The 23,352-nt window shown below is 35.4% G+C and overlaps 1 protein-coding gene across 3 annotated transcripts in view; it reads right to left on the bottom strand.

Moving 5' to 3' along the window:
• XPR1 (xenotropic and polytropic retrovirus receptor 1) overlaps nucleotides 1–23,352 on the bottom strand; it is a 257,480-nt gene that overhangs the window by 125,667 nt on the left and 108,461 nt on the right. The window contains exon 3 of one of the 3 annotated variants that reach the window (XM_030935137.1): nucleotides 19,053–19,083. The exons of the other annotated variants lie outside the window; for them this stretch is intronic. Coding sequence (XP_030790997.1) covers nucleotides 19,053–19,083 — 31 coding nt within the window. The remainder of the gene's footprint in view (nucleotides 1–19,052; nucleotides 19,084–23,352) is intronic. 3 annotated transcript variants of the gene reach the window in all.

Here is a 23,352-nt window from a genome sequence, read left to right as displayed (position 1 = left end):
TAATTTTAAAACTTAGAAAATAACAAGTGTGGCAATCTGAAACACAGCTTCATTATTTCTTTGATTTTTTAAAGATTGCAAGGCAGTTATTTTGTAAAATGCCCCTCAATTCAGGTTTGTCTGATGATTCCTCATGATTGGATTTAAGTTACGCATCTTTGGCAGGAATATCACAAAAGTGATGCTCTATTCTTCTCACTGCATTTAATCGATGGCACATGACAGACTTGTCTGATTATTGGTGAATGTGATCTCTTGATTAAGGTGATGACTTAAGTGGGAGGCATCGCCATTGTAAATTAATTTGTTTTCCTCTTGTAATTAATAAGCATTTTGTGAGGAGGTACTCTGACGCTCTCCCAGCCCTGGAATCAGGAGGAGCTCTTGAGTACCTTCTTCAAGGAGCTCTGATTTGTTTTAATGAAGAGAGGTTCAGTCAGATCTACAAGGTGATATACATGTTCCTAAAGATCACTGCACTATGCAAAGTCATTCAATAAAACCACAGGGCTTATGAGAAAAGTGGAGTTAGAAGCACAAAACTAAAAGCCTTCATCAGGGCACATAAAACAAATAGGAACCTAATAAAAATGGTATCACAGCTTTCTACATGTTAAAATACACAAATACCATAATAAACACGGCATTTTACCTTTGAAAAAGACCTCAAGTTTGCTTGTGGAAGTGGGTGTCAGAAGGGTTTTGGTTTATGAATTATTGTGAAATAGTGCAGAGGGCTAGCTATATGAAATCAGGGAAAGTTTGCACCAGCTGTAAATGTGTGTGACACATAACACAAGCGGTAACTGAAGTAGCTGGTAGATGTTTGAGGTGTGCACATGTATGCATTTTGTGTATTTCTACACAGCTTGGTTCAGCTACATACAGTATCCTGAGTTCACCTAGTGTTTCTCAAACACAAAATCATGCAGAAATAAATGTAAAATTTACATTGTATTTCACCTATTTCTTAATGTATTAATTACACTGAAACTCACGTTTCAAAACAAATGTTATAGCAGAACTAATTACATTTAGAAACCAACAACTGGACACTGAGTGTGCTCATTGTTATTGGGATGTTGCTTCCTAGGCCCTCTCAGTTGACAGAGCTAGGCATATGTGTATACATAGACACATGCTACATCTACCGACATATGTTGAAAACCAGGAGTTTATAGTAATATCTCTTAGCCAATCTAACACCATTAGGGTTCATTCTAGTTTTCTCCTTCTCCATATCGGTGACTTCCTTCTCTAAAAGTTAGAAACCTGGTTCCCATTACTTTGAACATATTTCCTTATTCGATCCATTCTATGTGTGTAATATCCCATGGTTGCAGTGACCCACCCCCACCCATGCAGATATTATCTTCATCCCATTCAGGCTTAACACCATGTGCTGAGCTTTTGGACTAAATTATAACAGGGGAGTGAGGGGGACAAAAGACTTTTTAAAGAAAGGAAGACACGAGAAAGGAGAAAACCTACTCTCATCACATTTTAAAATACAAGAAAGGAGGCCGGGCACGATGGCTCACACCTGTAATCCCAGTACTTTGGGAGGCTGAGGCAGGCAGATTGCTTGAGCTCAGGAGCTCAAGACCAGCCTGGGCACCATGGCGAAACCCCATCTCTACAAAAAATACAAAAAGCAGCTGGGCATGGTGATGCACACCTACAGTCCAGCTACTCGGGAGGCCTAGGTGGGCAGATTCATTGAGCCCAGGAGGTCCAGGATGCAGTGAGATGAGATCACACCAGTATACTCCAGCCAGGGTGACATAGGGAGACCCTGTCTCAAAAAAAAAAATAAATAAAGTAAAAACAAAAAATACAAGAAAGGAGAAGAGTAGAGGACAAACTTGGGTTTCGTATCATTCTGTATTAAATATTTTTCTATACTATAAATCCATTTCATCCTTTACAAAAAGAACATTTTATTGTGGAAAATTTCACACATATACAAAACTAGAGGGGAAGGTATAATGAACTCTCATATACCTATCAATGAAAAGAAATACAACAAATAAATTAGAGACAGAGAAAGAACCTAGTAGCCAGAATAGATACTAGTATAAGACATACTAGGATCTTGCTCTTAGGAAACTCACATTCTATTGGAAGATAAGTAATTAAAAAAATTGAGACACTTTCAAATAGCCATAATGGTGATGAAGAAAATGAAACTAGGTGATATGATACTTGAACAAGTGTCGGGAGAGTGACTTTAGAATCAGTAGTCAAAGAAAAACTTGGAGAAGGTGGCATTTGACCTGAGAGCTGAAAGGCAAGGAGTCAGCCTTGCAAAGTTGTAAGAGCAGAAGGTACAGAAAATATAAAGGCTCTAAAGAATGCTTGACATATTTCAGGACAGATAGGTTTGAATGGTGGGAAATAGTACTATAAAACAACTATAAGAACAGTAGTTGTGAAAATAAAGTAAAAGTGCAATTTAAAACACATATTCACCAATTTGTTAACCACACAAACAAATACATGTTTAGCTGTGTGCTAGGACTATAAGTAGAACACGTCCTTCTCTCAGCCAAAATACAATATACTGACTTTATAGATATATATCAAATTGATAGTTAATATGTCACATAATTGAGTGACTGAAATGAGTATTATAAAACTACCAAAAAAGAGAAAATTAGTCTTCCTCTCAGCTTATTTATTAGTAATGCAACTAAAGTGATACTTCTAACATCTTCAGCACTGCTTTTTTTTTTTTTTTTTTTAAAGACAGGGTCTGACTCTGTTGCCCAAGCTGGAGTACAGTGGCACAATCTCAGCTCACTGCAACCTCCGCCTCCTGGGCTCAAGCCATCCTCTTACTTTAGCCTCTTGAGTAGCTGAGACTACAGGTGCACCACCATGCCCAGCTAATTTTTGTTAAGATGGGGTTTTACCACGTTGCACAGGCTGGTCTTGAACTTCTGAGCTCAAGCGATTCACCAGCCCTGGCCTCCCAAACTGCTGGGATTACAGGAGTGAGCCACCATGACCAGCCCGCAGTGCCTCTTTAAAGATGATTGCCTTAACAAGTACTTTTCTTTTTCCTTTTTTTTTTTTTTTCATTTTTCTTCTCTGTTTTATTTTTATTTTTATTATACTTTAAGTTCTAGGGTACATGTGCATAACGTGCAGGTTTGTTACATATGTATACTTGTGCCATGTTGGTGTGCTGCACCCATCAACTCGTCAGCACCCATCAACTTGTCATTTACAAAGGATATGAACAGACATTTCGCAAAAGAAGACAATCATACAGCCAACAGACACATGAAAAAATGCTCATCATCACTGGCCATCAGAGAAATGCAAATCAAAACCACAATGAGATACCATCTCACACCAGTTAGAATGGTGATCATTAAAAAGTCAGGAAACAACAGGTGCTGGAGAGGATGTGGAGAAATAGGAACACTTTTACACTGTTGGTAGGATTGTAAACTAGTTCAACCATTATGGAAAACAGTATGGCGATTCCTCAAGGATCTAGAACTAGAAGTACCATATGACCCAGCCATCCCATTACTGGGTATATACCCAAAGGATTATAAATCATGCTGCTATAAAGATACATGCACACATATGTTTATTGCGGTACTATTCACAATAGCAAAGACTTGGAATCAACAAGTACTTTTCAATTGCTCTACTTTATTATTTGTTGAATCTCTACGACATGCTAGGTCCTTTGCTAGGAACTTGCATATAACAATCTTGAAATGTGAGTACTGCAATTACCATTTTGTAGTAAGCAAAGTTGGCTCAAAGTGATTGCCAACAGTTGACTAAGGGGCAGAATATGGATTCAAATTCAGATTATGCTGCTGACACAATGTTCTTTCTACATGATGTATGGCTTAACTATCTTCTGCTTTTATTTTTTAAATCATTAAGAGCAACTTTTAACTACTTGGTACTTCTGTAATACACAATATTTCTATCAACTTCTAAGGCTTAATGTTTCAATATAAAATTACAGAATTATTTTTAAGTTCTATTATCTAAAATCATTATCAATAACCTGACCTTTATTATTTTGAGTACTTTTAAAGAGTATAGGCCACAACTGACAGGCCAGAAGATCTGTGTTTTAGAAATTGTTATATTTCTAAAAATAATAACCAAATGTTGAATTTTACTGTACAGCCAAAACATTCCAGAGGTACAGACTATGGAAGATAATTCTTCCTGTGGGATCTATCAATCAAAACATGTTAATCCTTAGTTAAAATTATAGTTCATCAAGCCCCTTCACCCCAAATAAGATGTATGGCCACTGAAGAACAAAGGAAAAATTCCTAAAATCTCCAAAGAAACATGGTAGTGAGACTTACATATAGAAAATAAAAATCAGGGAAGTTTCATATGCTGAAAATCAAACATATAAGCTAAGACTTTTGGTAAAAAGTTGTTATCGCTAAAGCTCTCAGAAAAGATACAGATAAAAATAGGGAGATACCAATACTGTCCAGTTTTATGATAAACTTTCAAATCCAAATTTTCATATGCATACTTTTAACATCCACACTAAAATTATACCAGAGAACCAAGTAATTTAACTACATAATATCAAAAAAAGAAAAGAATAAACAATCCTTTTTAAAATGTAGTGTTCTAAGTTAACAACTATCCTTTATTTTGTCACATTTCTTCTGTTTTTATAACCAACATTCCTTTTCCATTCCATTGCATCTTCTGCCAGCCATGGTTAGCATCTGAGCCTGCAAGTAAGTGTTAATTCATGCCATAAATATTCAACTTTTACTTAGCTTCAATCATATTTTCACTCATGCTATTTCCTTTCACATTTTCTAGCACTCTTGTGTTTCCACTACTAAGTGTCATAGATGATGATATCATTATATTGGTATTTTTTTGTATTATAAGGTTCCAAGTTCATATCCCCAGACTTATGGGCGACACGTTTATTCCCCTTAGACATTAACTCTTCCTTCCTCCTTCCTCCTTGATGGAAACAACTTTCAATAGTCTATGTGAAAGATGAGCTCACTGTCCCTTTACATACTTAACATTATAGACAAGCTTGTGAGATTTATTTCAATGATTATTGCCATCTGCTCTTTCTACCTTTTGACAAGAGAGATTCTACCATTGGAAATTAAAATACTGATTTATTTAAATTATTCTACCTCAGGCAGTGACCTATATTTGATTTTCCAGTAATTACGCACTGTGGCAAGTATGGAATACAAAACAAAAATTTTAAACACTATCAGCAGGTTTGAATTCCCTTTTATTGTGATTTTATTTATAAAACTAATGTTAATGCTCACAAAATGTGTTTACCGTAAAATATCTTGCTAAAATATTTGTCTTAAGTTTTTAAACAGTAGTGGATAAAAGATATGGCTTCAAAGAAGCTTGAAAGAGACCTCAGTTTTCTGTAAAAATCAGAACCCCATATTTTCTAATAAGTTCATTCCAACTATTATTTATTAGGTACTGATATAAAAAACATGTTTGAATAACTGGCTTTATTAGAAAAACTGTAACAAAGAATTTGTCTATTTATTACTAGGCAAGAAAATTTGGTCATGATGATCTCAAATTAAAGTTATTAATGATTAGACAAAAGATACATAAATAAAATGCCTTGTAGCTTGTGGGTTGAAAAGTATAAAAAATATAAGGCATATTGATAGGACAGGAAAACTGTAAAACTGTTTCTTCCTAGACAATATAACATATTATATAAAAACTTATCAGAACCTACAAAAGCACTTCTAGAGTAAGTGAATTTAACTAGGTTTCAGGTTAAATACAATGTCCAAAATTCAACTGTATTTCTATAAACTAGCAATAAATGATTGCAAAATAAAATTTAAAATCATTACCATTGACAACAGCATTAATATATGAAATAGGGATAAATTTAGCAAAATATGTGCAAGATCTGTATATGGAAATGTAGAAAACTAAAACTATATGGAAAACTAAAAATGTTGCTAAGACAAACTAAAGAAGACCTAAATAAATGGAAAAGTGTATCATGTTCGTGGACTAGAATTGTTGAATACTTATCAATGTTAATATGTCAATTTCTACAAAATAATCTATAGATTCAGTGCAATTACAATCAAAATCCCAGGAGGCTGTTTTGCAAAAACTGACAAGTAGATTTAAAAATTTATATGGAAATTCAATAAAAGTTAAGTCAAACAATTTTGAAAATGAAAAAAATTAAATGTATACTGTTTGATTTCAAGACTTACTATAAAGCTACAGTAATGAAGACAAGTGTTGCACCAGCATAAAGATAAACCCTATGGAATAAGATAGAGAGCCGAGAAACAGACCTACACATGTATGGTCAATTGATTTCCTACAAAGGTGTCAACATAATTCAATTTTTCCTTCATATATTTGCAAACATGTTAGGGGAAAACACTATTACTCCATGCCATTCTTTTGGAAATAAACAGAACCAAAAACGTGTAAAGGCTTACTTTTCCCTGATTAGTAACATATTAAATCCACATGGAAAGGGATCCCCATGTTCCATTTTGTCAATGATCAGCAATTAGTTCTTCTCCTTTGGGAGCTGGAAAAAAATCAGCTATGCACTACAGAAATAAAGCTGCTCTTTCTTTTCTTTAAACTACACGATGATAGAGGAAGTGAGAAGACGAACTAAATGACTCCTATGGTAAATTCTGAATGTGTAAGGAAAACAAAACCAAAACCTGACAAACAGGAGCCTTAGAAAATGTTTTATTCCAGATTTAAAATGGCGAGAAAAACAGCAGAAAAACTAGCATAATGATGGAAAATTTAACATTGTGAAATAATCCATAACATCTTTGGTGTGACTGAAAAAGAAAATGGGCCTGTGACTGTATCCAATGTTGCAATGCTTCTTATAAAATCATTTTCTTATTAACATGAGAAAGGAGAAAAAAGATAAAAAAGAATAAAAAGTTTCCAATTTAAAAGCAAAAATTAAATTACTTCTATTTCTTAAAAAATATTTCCAAGAAAATACTGACAAGTGCTATGATTCACAGTGTTTTCAATATTCAATAAACATTATGTTATTCAAGCTTCTACTATCGCTCTTTGAAATATAATGAAGTATTGGTATTTTTAGATCTGAAAGCTCCTGCATATTGAATTCAAAAGAAAGCCATATACCCTCATCCGTTCATTTGCCCTTTTAGGTAGATATGTTAAATTTTAAAACTGGTGAAAAGTGACAATATTAAAGGATACAACAGACTTGAAGCTAAAGGTTGGTTTTCTTTCAACAACCCTGATTACGTTAAGTATGGCAGATATTTTGATTATGTTTGAAAAGGTCAAATGGGAGAAAAGTAAAGGGGAAAGCAGTATATAATGAATGCCTACTCTGTGCTAGATGTAGTAGTATGCTAATAAATGTTTAATAACCAGCTGTGTGTGTGTGTGTGTGTGTGTGTGTGTGTGTGTGTGTGATGTATATGTGTTTATTATAAATTTTACTGATGTATAGGATGTATAGCACATAATTTAGAAAGTATAATGAAAATACAATACTCTTTTTTGTAATTTCATAAAGCCAGGTGAATCTTACAAATCTCATGATTTGGAAAACTCATGAGAAATCAACCTAAGGTTGCAACTAATGAATGAGTATGGGTCCAATCTGAATGCATGATATTTTCACTTACATTGAAAAAAGAAGAAACAACAAAGATATGTATCATAACTTCACTTGTTCACTAATGACACAAGCAACTTCTCTGCTAAATTAGACAATAGTTTAGAACTTGTCCTCAATGTTTTGTGCTATTCACAATAATGAAAACAGACATAAAAAATTAAGTTTAATCTGCTTTATTGACATTTTCCACATCAATTTCTTCCTTTTCTTCTATTTTTTTAGATAGGGTCTTGCTCTGTTGCCTAGACTGGAGTGCAGTGATGCAATCATAGATCACTGCAGCCTCTCTCAGACTCAAAACAATCCTCCCACCTCAGCCTCTTGAGTAACTGGGACTAAAGGTATGCGTCTCCATGCCTGGCTAATTTTTTTAAATTTTTAGTAGAGACAAGGTCTTGCTGTGTTGCCCATGCTGGTCTCAACTTCCTGAGCTCAAGTGATTCTCCTGCCTCGGACTCCTGAAGTGCTGGGATTATAGGCATGAGCCACCTCGTCCAGCTTTTGTCAATTTCTTAAATCTAGACAGTCAACAAAACAAATCCAAGCCATGATTTGTATATTTACCAATTTCCATAACATACATACTACCATTGCAGATTTCAAGCTATCAATATGACATCACTGAATACAGAGTTGGAAAGAGATATGCAAGCAGCACATCTTTATACAGTATTTCACCATACAGATATAACAGACATAAATGGCCAGGCACAGTGGCTCATGCTGTAAACCCAGCACTTTGGGAGGCCAAGGCGGGTGGATCACCTGAGGTCGGGAGTTTGAGGCCAGCCTGACCAACATGGAGAAATCTTGTCTCTACTAAAAATACAAAATTAGCCGGGCATGGTGGCGTATGCCTGTAATACCAGCTACTCAGAAGGCTTAAGCAGGAGAATTGCTTGAACCCGGGAGGCAGAGGTTGCAGTGAGCCAAGATCACGCCATTGCACTCCAGCCTGGGCAACAAGAGTGAAACTCCATCTCAAAAAAAAAAAAAAAAACACACACACACACAGACATAAATAACAACACAGGGTAGCAAAATAATTAAGTGAAGAGTTTTGAGCATTTATTGACTTTGCTTTTAATTTAACCTATTTAATTATAAGCTTATATAATTTTTAATAATGGCTGTGTTTAACAATCAGCTCACAAGATTTCTGAAAATTTAACAATTGGCTCTTGTGAGCTGGTACAAGCCAGCTCCAATATACTACTGACTGGACACCATAGAAATGTTTCACAGACAAGAGAACTAAAACGTAGCAATGATTTGTCCAAAAATCACACAGTTGGTAAATGGTAACACAGTGATTCAAGCTGGACTATGAATGACTTTAAATGTTTATGCTACCATACCAGGTTATCAAAGATATAATTTATAGTAAACTTTTATAATATGATTCACATAAGATTTTTTTGTTTGTAAATGTTTAAGTGGAAAATCTGTTATGTTTTTTGTATTTAGTTGTTTTTTGTTGTTGTTGTTGGTCTTTTGATTTCAAAGAACAGACAATCACTTTAAATAAAAGGTTTGCTTCACAGACATAATGGTTTCAGTTGGTGAGCTGTGGTGTCAACCACAGAAACCTTGATAGAGGCATGGTTCATGGGAATTGGAAAGCCATGGCAATTGAGAAACTGACCAGCTCGCTTCTCTTTTATGGCTATAAAGCCTCTATTTTTCTTTGTATGTATGTTCTGTTCTCTCTGTACAGATATCTGTGCTGTCTCATTGTTTCTACCTTGTAGAGTTCAATTAAAATCAGATTAATTTTTCTGTATCATGTAATAATTAGATAGTACAAAGCCTTCCATATTAACTTACTTTTAAAAATCTTCACTATCCAAAGTCTAATCAATTTATCATTATTCACTGAGAATCCATTAGGTGGGAAATAGTAAATACTAGATAAATAACAGATAATTTCTGTACTTAAGATCACTAAAAATCTAACAAGGCAAATTACAAACAAATAATAAGACTCCTCTGAAAACTTTTACTGACTAATAAGTACAAATAAACAATGCATTAGCAACTAAATGGATTAGAGGTTTGAAACAATAGGTGCCTCACAATCAGTTTCCTTTTTTTCTCATGCCCTGAGCACCTTCTGAAAGCCAGCGAAGAAAAAGACTAAGATAAAAGCTAGTTATAGGTAACTACAATAACCCTATGAAGCTAAATTGTTAAGATTACTAGTATTCTTTTATAAAAAATGTATACTTTTTTTCTAAGTTTTAGGATTCAGTCAATGAAATTAAATAACACTTAGCTTCTTTGGTCAAATCCACTAAATGGTTGTGGAAAAGTAGATGTTAAAAGGAGGAATATGTTAACCATTGCAAATATTAAGTAACTGTGTATTAATTACTAACGATTAAGAACAACAGACCACTATTTGACATAAAGGCAGTATGATTATTAAATTTCAATTTGAAATATTAACCAGAAAAATTATAAAGATGATTTTAATGGTGCTGTACAAAAAAATATATTTTAAAGCCAGTTAGGTAGATAGACATTTTATATACAAAACAACAAACTTTTAAGTAATTCCTGTACTCAGGTCCCCAACCCCCCAAAAAAATCATCTTTCAAAGGTTTATGAAGATTACTCCAGGGGATGTATTAATGAATGGCTGAGTTCTAGCAAGGTCTGATTTTTTGCTCAACTGTTTGGTTTTTGCTTGTCTAGGAATAAAGGAGATAGTTTTTTAAATGTCCTATCAAAAAAAAAATCAAGCAAAGTTTTAGTATGGAGATTTCTCAAAGAATCAAAAGTAGATCTACCATTCGATCCAGTAATCCTACTACTATGTATCTACCCAAAGGAAGTCATTAAATCAAGCAAACACCTATACAAATATGTTAACTGCAGCACAACTGCAAAGATAGGGAAGCAACCTAAGTGCCCATCGAGTGGAGTAGATAAAAAAAAATGTGGTATATACACACCATGGAATACACTCAGTCATAAGAAAGAACAAAATAATGTCTTTTGCAGCAACTTGGATGGAACTGGAGGCCATTATTCTAAGTGAAGTAACTCAGGAATGGAAAACCAAATACTGTATGTTCTCGCTTATAAGTGGAAGCTAAGCTATGGGTATTCAAAGACATACAGAATGGTATAATGGACACTGGAGACTCAGAAGAGAGGAGGGTGGGGGAGGTGAGATAAAATACTACATATTGGGTAAAATGTACACTACTCAGGTGACAGGTATACTAAAATCTGAAACTTCACCACTATACAATGCATCCATGCAACCAAAACCCACTTGTACACCTAAAGCTATTTAAATTAAAAAAAAAAGTAAAATAAAAGTATGGCAGAAAAAGAAAAAAGGAACAGAGACTCCAGAAGGACATAGCCCTGCCTTGGTTTTAGCCCTGTGAGATCCATTTTGGACTTCTGACCTACAGAACTATGAGATGATAAATGTGTGTTGTTCTAAGCTAAAAACAAAACAAAACAAAAAGCAAGCAAAGTTTTGGTTCTGAATAAAGTGAAGTAAGTATATTCCACCTGTCTCTCCCAGTGAATTCATCCATAAAACCTAAACAAAATGTAAGCAGCAGCTATCTGAAGACTCTTAAGGTTTGCAGAAAAAGACAAGAATCAAAGTGCCACCAAACCAGCAGTCAGTTTACCATGTATTTTTCCTCTTCAGTATCTGCGGGCCTGTACTCAATGCTGCCCAAAACCAAGATATAGGCATCAGTGCAGACAGATTGAGTTTCAAAAATCCTCTAAATCTGTCTTGAGGAGTAGGAAAGGGATTTCTTAACACTCAGTAGGAAAACATTCCCCCTTTTTATCTTTTATCCATTCTCTTGTAACCAAACTCCCATGAAACTCTGTGGTAGTCGTGGCAGTGAGAACAGTAGTAACAGGTGCCTGGAAGAGCCTAAAACACTGAGGAAAAGAAATTTTCTTCTTACAGCAGAGAAGTAGTACTCCCCAGAGAGTGAAACTGACCCCCTACTGCATATTGCATGTTCATTCTCATTCTCGGACTCTCTTGCTCACTCGTGCTCTCTCTCTCTTGCTGTCTCTCTCTGTCTCTCTCTCTTCCCCTCCCTCCCTCCTGTTCCACTGTTTAGCTTTGGAAGCAAAGAAAGTCACAGGAATTGCTCTGCAGAGCGGGGTAAATATAGCCCTAGTTATCTGACCAGAGAACAGAAAAGGGACACTTCAGAGGTCAAGAAGAATGCATAGAGAGAAAAGCTTGCATAACTGGATCTGAACCTAAACAATACACCAGAGACTCTGAAAATTAAACTATGAATATACTGCTGTCCAGGCACCTGACACATATCTGGTCACATGTGGGACATATCTGAATAGCATATCATATGGGACATATCTGAATAGCGTATCAAAGGCTTTGAAAAGAACACTAATATTGAAATCACAAATCACACAAGGTTAGTTAGAAATTGTGCCTAAATCACCTGGGCACAGTGGCTCACACCTGTAATCTCAGCACTTTGGGAGGCCAAGGAAGGTGGATCATGAGGTCAGGAGATCGAGACCATCCTGGCTAACACGGTGAAACCCTATCTCTACTAAAAATACAAAAAAACCAGCTGGGCATGGTGGCATGTGCCTGTAATCCCAGCTACTCAAGAGGCTGAGGCAGGAAAACCCGGGAGGAGAGGGTTGCAGTGAGCTGAGATCGCTTCATTGCACTCCAGCCTGGGCGACACAGTGAAACTCTGTCTCAAAAAAAAAAAAAAAAAGAAATTGTGCCTAAACCTGAACAAGTCAGTCAATACTCTATACAGGATATAAGCAAGACCTTGACTCTCCTAACATAATATCCAAAATGCCCAAGATACAATCCAAAATCACCTGGCATACAAATAACCTGGAAAATCTCAACACATGGCAGAAGACAACAAATGCCAACTCCAAGATGACACAGATGTTGGAATTATGTAACAAAAACTATCATTAAAATGCTTCACCAAGGAAGTGCAAATATGCTTGAAAGGAATAGAAAGGAATGCTCTGGCACAAAAATAGAAGATCAAAAGAAGAATCAAATAAAAAATTTTGAACTGAAAAATTTAACAAATAAAATAAAAACTCACCAAATGCAAGCAGAAATAGAGATGACAGAGCAAAGAGTGAGTACACCTGAAGACAGATCAACAGAAATTATTCACTCTAAGCCATAGAGGAATAAATGATGGGGAGAGGAAGAGGGAGGATCTCAGGGACTTGAGGGACTACAAAAAAATCTAACATTCATGTCACCCAGGTTCCCAAAGGAAAAGAAATAGAATACAGTACATAAAAAAAAATCTTAAGACATAATAGTTAAAAACATCCCAAATTTGGTGAAAGACATAAACCTACATATTCAAGAAGCTGAGTAAACTCCAAATGGGATAAATCCAAAGAAGTCCAAGCCCAGATGGATCATAATCAAACTGCAAAAAACTAAACATAAAATAACTCTTGAAAGTAGCCAGAGAAAAACAACTCATTGCTTATTTTAACAACTGTGAAATTTTTATCGAAATCTCCAGACATGGAGGTAGATTCAAATTTTTAAAGTGCAACAAGAAAAGAACTGTCAGCCCAGAATATATATCCATTGAAAACATCCTTCAGGAATGAAGGTGAAATAAAGATAATCTCAGAGAAAGAAAATCTAAGAGAATTTGCGGCCAGTAGACTACTCTAAAAAAATTGTTAAAGGAATTTCTCTGGATAGATGAGAAATAATAATCAGGAAACTCAAAACCTCATCAGGAATGAAGGAAAATCAACAGAAGCAGCAAATATCTGGGTATATATATATAATGAAGTATTCTTTTTGAGTTCTATAAAATCTTTGTCAGCTGAAAGCAAAAATTATAATCTTGTCTAATGGAGTTTTCAATGTATGTGGATGTCAACACAAGACAATCACAGCTTAAGAGGAAAGGGAGAGAGACCTATTTGGTGTAAAGGTTTCTACATTCTATAAAATTGTAAAATATTAATCCTAAGTAGACTGTTTAAAGTGAAGTATGTATATTATAATCCCTAAAGCAACCATTAGAAATAACTGTAGAAACAGATACAAGAAAAAATACAACTGATACATTAAAATACAAAAAATATTAAAATACTCCCACCACCCCCAAAAAAAACAAGAAAGGGAAAATGAACAGAAAACATACGGAAAAGCAAAATAATAATAATAATAATAAAATGGTAGATCTAAATCCAAACATAACAATTATTACATTAAATGTAAATGACCTATCTAAACATACCAATTAAAAGACGGATTGTCACAATGAGTTTTTTAAATGTCCAACTATGTATGTCGCCTGCAAGAAATTCACTTCAAACATAATATAAAGTGAAGTTTGAAAGTAAAATGATGGAAAAAGATATACCATGCAAATACTAATCAAAAGGAAGATGAAACTGTTATATTAATATCAAAGTAAGCATCAAAGTAAACAAAATTACGAAGGATAGAGTATCAATAACCATAAAAGAATCAACTCATCAAAAAAAAAAATGCTTTGAAAATGCAGATGCACCTACAACAGAGCTTCAAGATCTATGAATCAAAAACTAACAGAAATGAAAGGAGAAAGAGACAAATATACAATTATAGCTGGAGACTTCAACATAACTCTTAGTAATCAATAAAATGAGTATGAGTAGACAGAAAATCAGCAAGAATATAGAAGAACCGAACATCAATTAACCAAGTGGATGTAATTAACCTTTAAAGAAAACTTCAAGAACATCACCAGAATATACATACTTATCCTTTTCAAAATGCACATGGAACTATGTACCAAGATAGACTATATCCTGGGTCATAAGCCTTACCAAATTTAAAAGAATTGAAATTATGCGAAGTATGTTCTCCTAAACTGTAACAAAATTAGAAATCAATAATGAAAGGATAACAGCAAATTCTCCAAACACATGGAAATTAAATGACACAATTTTATATAATCCATCAGTCAAAAAGGAATATCAAGGGAAATCAGAAAATATTTTGAATTAATAAAAATACAACCTATCAAAATTCGAGGGATACTGCTAAAACAGTGCTTAGAGGGGAATTTATGACATAGAATGTTTATATGCGAAATCTCAAATCACTAATCTAAGCTTCCACTTTAAGAAAACAGAAAATGTAAACAAAATGAACCCAAAAGCAAATGGAATAATGGAAATGACCAACATTGAAAACAAACCAAAAAAAAAAAACCCTAATAATCAGTGAAATCAAAAGGTGGTTCTTTAGAAAGAGTAATATAATTTATTTAAAAAACAAAAAAACTCAAGCAAGACTGACAGAGAAAAAAGAAAAGACACAAATTACCAACAATAAAAATGAAATAGAGAAGAACTACAGACACTGCAGACATTCAAGGATACTGAGAAAACTACAAACAACTCTATATGCCTACATTTGACAACTTAGATAAAACCGGTCAATTCCTCAAAAACCATACACTACCAAACTTCACCCAAAATGAAATAGACAACCTAAATAGAGTTATAAGTATTAAAGAAATTGAATCATTATTAAAAACCTTCCTAAAATGGCCAGGTGTGGTGGCTCACGCCTGTAATGCCAGCACTTTGGAAGGCTGAGGTGGGCAGATCACCTGGGGTCAGAAGTCTGAGACCAGCCTGGTCAACATGGTGAAATCTCATCTCTACTAAAAATACAAAAATTAGCTGGGCATGGTGGCACATACCTGTAAACTACTCAGGAGGCTGAGGGCAGGAGAATCACTTGAACCCGGTAGGCAGAGGCTGCAGTGAGTCAAGATTGTGACACTGCACTCCAGCCTGGGCGAGAGTGAGACTCTATCTCAAAAAAAGAAAAAAAAAACCTTCCAAAAAAGAAATCTTGGCTGGGTGTGGGGGTGTGGTGGCTCATGCCTGTAATCCTAGCCCTTTGGGAGGCCGAGGGGTGTGGATCACCTGAGATCAGGAGTTCGAGACCAGCCTAGCCAATATGGTGAAACCCTGCCTCTACTAAAAATACAAAAAAATTAGCTGGGTGTGGTGGCAGGCGCCTATAATCCCAGCTACTCAGGAGGCTTAGAAGAATCACTAGAACTCTGGTGGCAGAGGTTGCAGTGAGCAGAGATCGTGCCACTGCACACCAGCCTGGGCAACAGAGTGAGACTCTGCCTCAAAAAAAAAAAAGCAGAAATCTCTAGACGCAGATAATTTCAAGGAGGGGATCAACCAAACATTCAACAAAGTGACACCAACGCTATACAATCTCAGAAAACAGAAGGACGTATTATAGATTGAATGTGTCACCCCAAAATTCATAAATACACTGACATCCTAACCCCCAATGTTATAGTATTAGCAGGTGGGCCTTTGGTGAACAATTAGGTGATGAGGGCAGAGCCCTCTTGATGGAGATTAATGCCTTTATAAAAGAGACCCCAGGAAGCTTCCATGCCCCTTTTACCATGTAAGGATACAGTGAGGAGACAGTCATCTAGGGGCCAGAAAGCAGGCCCTTCTGACATGGAATCTGCTGATGCTTTGACCTAAGAATTCCCAGCCTCGAGTGCTAAGATAAACAAATTTTCCTAATCTTAAATTTCTGTTGTTTATATGCGGCACAGTCGATGTGGCATTCTTGTTATAGCAGTCCAAAAGGACCACGATGGGAGAGAACACTTCCCAACTCATTTCAGGACGTCAATGCTATCTTGACACCAAAATCAGACAAAGACAGTACACAAAGGAAACTATAAACCAATATCCCTTATAAATAGAGATGTAAAAATCATTGAGAAAATACTAGGTAACTGAGTCCAACAATATGTAAAAAGAATAGTATACCACAACCTAGTGGGAGTAGATCCCAGGAATGCAAAACTAGCTTAGTATTTGAAAATCAAAAAATGTAATCTAAATTACAGTGTAAAGAAAAAAAAAAACATAGTCATATGACTTGACGCATAAAAAGCATGTGACAAAACTCCATGTCCATCAACAATAAATTAGCGAATTAGAAATAGGAAAAAAGTTCCCCGACTTGATAAAAGGCATCTATGGAAGAGGGGAAAAAACCTGCAGCAAACATTACAACTAATAGTAAAGACTAAGATGGGAACAAGGAGAAAGAATGGCTACTCTTCACACCTATTCAACATCACATTGAATATCCTGGTCAGGGCAATAATATAAGAAAAAGAAACAAATGCATACAGTTTGAAAAGGACGACATAAAACAGTAGACAAGATGACCATGTAGACAATCCCAAAGAATTTATCAAAAACTCCTAGAAACAGTGGTGAGTTTATGAGGGTCACAATATACAAGGTCAATATATTTTTTAAAAATTGGTCAGGCACAGTGGCTCACACCTGTAATCCCAGCACTTTGGGAGGCCAAAGTGGGCATATCACTTGAGGTCAGGAGTTCGAGACCAGCCTGGCCAATATGGTGAAACCCTGTTTTCATCAAAAGTGCCTGTAGTCTCAGCTACTCAGGAGGCTAAGGTGGGAGAATCGCTTGAATCTTGGAGGCAGAGGTTGCAGTGAGCCAAGATCGTGCCACTGTACTGCAGCCTGGGCAACATAGTGAGACCCTGTCTGGAAAAAAAAAATCAATCATAATTTTATATACTGGCAATGAGCAATTGGGAAATTAAACAGCATACCATTTACAACAGTTTTAAAAGGAAATAATTGGGTATAAATTTAACAAAACTTGTATAGGATCTGTACACGGAAAACTACAAATCACTGATAAAATGTATCAAAGAAGACCTAAATGGAGACACTTTCCATAATCACGTATTGGAAGCCAAAATGCAGTAAAGATGTCAATTCTCCCTAAATTGATCTACAGATTTAATACAGTTCTAATCGATATGCCAGAAATTTTTTTTATATAGATAAATGGAGTCTAAATTTTATATTAGGCAAAATATAAGGGCCAAACAACTAAAATAACTAGATAAAAAGGCAAAAGCCAATAGAAAGACAAAAGAATGAAAATAGCCGTAAAATTTTTGAAAAACAATGAAGTCAGAGAAATCATCCTAGACAATTTTAAGACATAATTAAGACAAAGTGGACACTGTGGTATTGGCAAAGGAATAGACATACAAACCAATGAAACAGAATAGACAGTTCAGAAACAGACCCAAACAAATACGGTAAATTGATTTTTGACAAAGGTGCACAGGCAATTCAAAGGACAAGGGAGAGAGACTCTTTTAACAAATTATGTTACAACAATTGGATGTTCACATCTAAGAAAATGAACTGGTCTAAACCCCACAACTTTTACAAAAATTAACTCAAAATGGATGACAGAGTGAAATGTAAAATGTAAAACTATAAACCTTTTAGAAGAAAACAAAGGAGAAAATCTTTGTGACCAGGGGTTAGACAAAAAGATCTTAAGTCATGACATCAAAAGGAAAAAAAAACTGATAAATTGAACTCAATCAAAATAAAAAGCTTGTGCTATGTGAAGGCCACTGTTAAAGAATGAAAAAACTACAAGCTATAGACTTGGACAAAATGTTTGCAAGTCACAAAATCAACAAAAGGACTTGTATCTAGAATATATAAACACTCTCAAAACTCAAGAGCGAGAACACAGAAAACCCAAATTTAAAAATGGACAAAAGACTGGAAAATACTAATGGCAAAGAAGCACATAAAAAGATGTTCACTACCATGAGCCATTAGAGAAATGCAAATTAAAACCATAGTGATGAAAATGTTCTAACAAGATTGTGACGGTTACATAACTATGAATATACTAAAACCACTGAACGGTTGAACATTTTAAATGAGCAATTTTTATGTTAGGTGAATTAGACCTCAATAAAGATTCCAAAAAATTAAATATACAATGAGATACTATTTATACAAATATTAAGATAGCTAAAATAAAACATACTAACAGTATCAAATGATAAAGATATAGAGCAACTCCAAATCATATGTTGCTGGTGGGAATGCAAAATGGTACAGCTACTCTGGAAAACAGTGTGGCAGTTTCTTATAAAGCTATGGGCCAGGTGCAGCGGCTCACACCTGTAATCCTTGCACTTTGGGAGGCCGAGGTGTGCAGATCACTTGAGTTCAGGAGTTTGAGACCAGCCTGGCCAACATGGCCAAACCTCATCTCTACTAAAAATACAAAAATTAGTTGGGCATGGTGGCGCATGCCTGTAATCTCAGCTACTCGGGAGGCTAATATAGGAGAATCACTTGAACCCAGGAGGAAGAGGTTGCAGTGAGCCAAGATTACGCCATTGCGCTCCAGCCTGGGTGACAGAGCGAGACTCCATCTCAAAAAAAATAAATAAATAAATAAATAAAATAAAGTTATGTACTTACCAAATAACCCAGCAATCCCACTCCTTAGTATCTACAGAAAAAAAAAAAAAACTTCACACAAAAACCTGTACACAAATATTTGAAGCAGCTTCTTTTCATAATCACCAAAAACTGGAAACAACCCAAATGTCCTACTGGATAAACAAATCATGGTATATCCATTATGCAATGGAATGCTACTTAGCAATAAAAAGTAATGAATTATTGATATAAGCAACACTGGCATGAATCTCAGAGGATTATGCTGTATGGAAAGAGCCAAGTATCAAAACATTACATACTGTCTCATTCTATTTATATGACATTCTCAAAATGTTAAAAATATAGTAATGATAAACAGATCAGCAGTTGGTGGGGGTTATGCATAGGAGGAGTGTATAACTACAAAGGAATAACTGTAGGAATGTTTTAGGCTGATGGAACTCTTCTGTATCTTCATTGTGGTGCTGATTACATGGATTTATATCTGTGTTTAAATTCATAAAACTGTACAAGAAGAAGTCAATTTCACTATATGTTAACTTAAAAAAATTTACAATATCAATTTATATGATTACTATTTCAAGAGGCCATTTCTGAGCAAAGAGGAAATGAAATAAAAAGGGGAAAATAGTACATCACGTTTTAGAAAATGCTATAATAGGTATACATAGCCTGAATTTTCCCCAGCCTTACCAACCTGTAGGTGTTTCAGTGATAACTCCAATGTTTGCTACTCATTGCCCTTACATAGCGAAGGAAAACAGACTATTTCATGGCAAGGGTGATGCCATCTTGAAGCAAAACTGCCATGATAACTAGTGTTTGACCCACCTGCTTCTCCCTCCACCACATACCAAGGTGTTCTGCAGTAAAGTCTTTAAAAAAGGCCTATAACATACATAACTCTCATAAAGATGCTTATCTAAACTCCCCAGTGGTCACAAGTCTTGGCAAGAAAGTCCGAAGATAGGACCAGCTGCACATGTTTTACCTTAAAAGCTTGCTTTATAAAGAATATTTTCCATAGAGCAGGTGTGGGTATCCACTATCTTGCGGTTGCTTGAGACATCCCTTCTTTTCCTAAGTTCCTATTAAGTATTTCTTTCCGAGAAACTGGACTTGTCAGGTTCTTTCTACGGCCTATCAGCTCCCTCAGCCTTGGGGGTAAATCTGCATATATCTGCTCACTGTTGAACACATAATGTCTAATCTCTTTTTGGTCTCCACTCCTCACCCCAACCCCAACCCCAACGCCAGTTATTTACAGAAGGCCAAGATGTCTTACAAGTATTTATATGTTCTTCATTTCTTGTCTCTATTTTGTTGATGTCTCATTCTTATAAAGTCACTTAACACATTATTAAATGAAATAATCTATGTAAAGCATTTAGCTCAGTGCCTGACATACAGAGAGAATTCTGGCATTCTATCTTTTTGTGACATTAGATAAACAAGCCCTAGACCATGGTGTGAAGACATCTTTATTCCAATCCAGGTATTCTATTAACAAACTGTGGAATACTGAGCAAACCATGATACTAAGTTCTCTGGGCTTCTATTATCTCATTTGTAAAACAATGCATCTCAAACTCTAATGTGCATCTGTGAAGGTTTGCTAATGCTGCCCTTCCAAAGCTGCAAACCCTTAAAAGAGTCCTTTAGTCCTCATAAGAGCCATGCTAGGTTCCTGCAAAAATGAGGAGAATACCCTCTCACTGTAATTATTTCAGGTAGCTTTAATATACCATGTTCTCAACACTAGATCTTGGTATATGCTATTTCCTCAGCTTGAAAAACCTCCCCATCCTTCCCCCTAGTTAATTCAACCTTCAAGTATCAGCTAAAACATTAATAACGTAAGGCAATGTTTTCTGACCATCCCCCATTATGTTAAATTCCCATCATATTCTTCTATAGCACTCTATTTCTTCTTCACATTGCTTACATACTTCTAATTATGTATTTAAAATCAGAATGAGGTTATAGACTCCAGGAGGACAGGGCTAGTATCTATTTTGTTCATTGCCATATCCCGTATCCTGGTGTCTAGTATTCATAGATACTCACGACTAGTTGCTGTATGCGCTGAGGGGTAATGAACTCCAGAGATGTGAAAAGAAGGATACGTGAGCATCCATCTCAGTAATAATATAAAAGAGATTCATGTAAAGTGTGGGAACTGAAACTAGAAGACCTTCAACAAATAAAAACGATATTTTTACTATAATTTGGATTACCGAAAACTGGCTAGCCACATGTAGAAAGCTGAAACTGGATCCCTTCCTTACACCTTACACAAAAATTAATTCAAGATGGATTAAAGACTTAAATATTAGACCTAAAACCATAAAAACCCTAAAAGAAAACCTAGGCAATACCATTCAGGACATAGGCATGTGCAAGGACTTCATGTCTAAAACACCAAAAGCAATGACAACAAAAGCCAAAATTGACCAATGGGATCTAATTAAACTAAAGAGCTTCTGCACAGCAAAAGAAACTACCATCAGAGTGAACAGGCAACCTACAGAATGGGAGAAAATTTTTGCAATCTACTCATCTGACAAAGGGCTAATACCCAGAACCTACAAAGAACTCAAACAAATTTACAAGAAAAAAACAACCCCATCAAAAAGTGGGCAAAGGATATGAACAGACACTTCTCAAAAGAAGACATTTATACAGCCAACAGACACATGAAAAAATGCTCATCATCACTGGCCATCAGAGAAATGCAAATCAAAACCACAATGAGATACCATCTCACACCAGTTAGAATGGTGATCATTAAAAAGTCAGAAAACAACAGGTGCTGGTGAGGATGCGGAGAAATAGGAACACTTTTACACTGTTGGTGGGACTGTAAACTAGTTCAACCATTGTGGAAGACAGTGTGGCGATTCCTCAAGGATCTAGAACTAGAAATACCATTTGACCCAGCCATCCCATTACTGGGTATATACCCAAAGGATTATAAATCATGCTGCTCTAAAGACACGTGCACACATATGTTTATTGTGGCACTATTCACAATAGCAAAGACTTGGAACCAACCCAAATGCCCATCAATGACAGACTGGATTAAGAAAATGTGGCACATATATACCATGGAATACTAGGCAGCCTTTAAAAATGATGAGTTCATGTCCTCTGTAGGGACATGGATGCAGCTGGAAACCATCATTCTCAGCAAACTATCGCAAGGACAGAAAACCAAACACCGCATGTTCTCACTCACAGGTGAGAACTGAACAATGAGAACACTTGGACACAGGAAGGGGAACATCACACACCGGGCCTGTCGTGGGGTAGGGGGAGGTATGAGGAATAGCATTAGGAGATATACCTAATGTAAATGACGAGTTAACGGGTATAGCACACCAACATGGCACATGTAAACATATGTAACAAACCTGCATGTTGTGCACATGTACCCTAGAACTTAAAGTATATATATTTAAAAAAGCAAATTGTCAAATAATTAGAATACAGTGGAAATTATAATGAAACTTGTGAACATAACTTATTCTTAACTATCTTATTTAGAAGTCTGTTTTACAAACTGTAGAGATTCGGATTTGTTAAAAGCATTATCATTAAATTGTAGATGAAGGGAATAGTTAACAGAGTTCAAGAGAATGTCAGATTGATCAGCTTTCACTATTTAATCAATAAATAAAATGTTAAATTTAGTGACTGTACACAAATCAAATACTTCAAGTTGTGGTGTGACACACTCTTATTCACTAAAAGTACTTAAAACATTTTTGAAATAAAAATTCTGAACAACAGTTAATTAAAAACTTAAAGGATCAAGCTCAATCTTGTCTTCCCAATTGAATTAACAGATGTTGCCTGTTTTTGTTTGGAATACAAGTCATTTCATGGAATTAATTATTTAGCTAATATTTTCTTTCTTATAAAATCTGGTGTTAATTGGAAATCATTTTTTCTTCAGTCTAAACAAGTTAAATGTCTAGCAAGAGCCATAATGGAATACTCAAATCTGTTTAAAACCATTTAAAGTCACTATTTGATTAGACAGTTTTCAAATAGACTTGGACTATTAAATACAGAACAGACACATTCTGTCTGACAATATGTATTTCTGAAATGAAGTATTTCTGCACTTCAAATGCATTATCGAAAAGAGCCACAATAAAAACATATTCAAGACCAATTCCTATCAGTAGTCAAGAGAACTAATTTTTATTTCTGTGATTCCTCACTAGCGCAGTCATTACAGATGAGGAATTCTACTAATTATGTACATCTGCCAAGATCCTATTTGCAAATGAGGTCATATTCTGGGTAACAT

Source organism: Rhinopithecus roxellana, chromosome 8 (genome assembly GCF_007565055.1).
Source record: "Rhinopithecus roxellana isolate Shanxi Qingling chromosome 8, ASM756505v1, whole genome shotgun sequence".
NCBI classification, from domain to species: domain Eukaryota; kingdom Metazoa; phylum Chordata; class Mammalia; order Primates; family Cercopithecidae; genus Rhinopithecus; species Rhinopithecus roxellana.
Note: the sequence above shows the minus strand (reverse complement) of the source record. Positions and strands in the feature narration are given on the sequence as shown.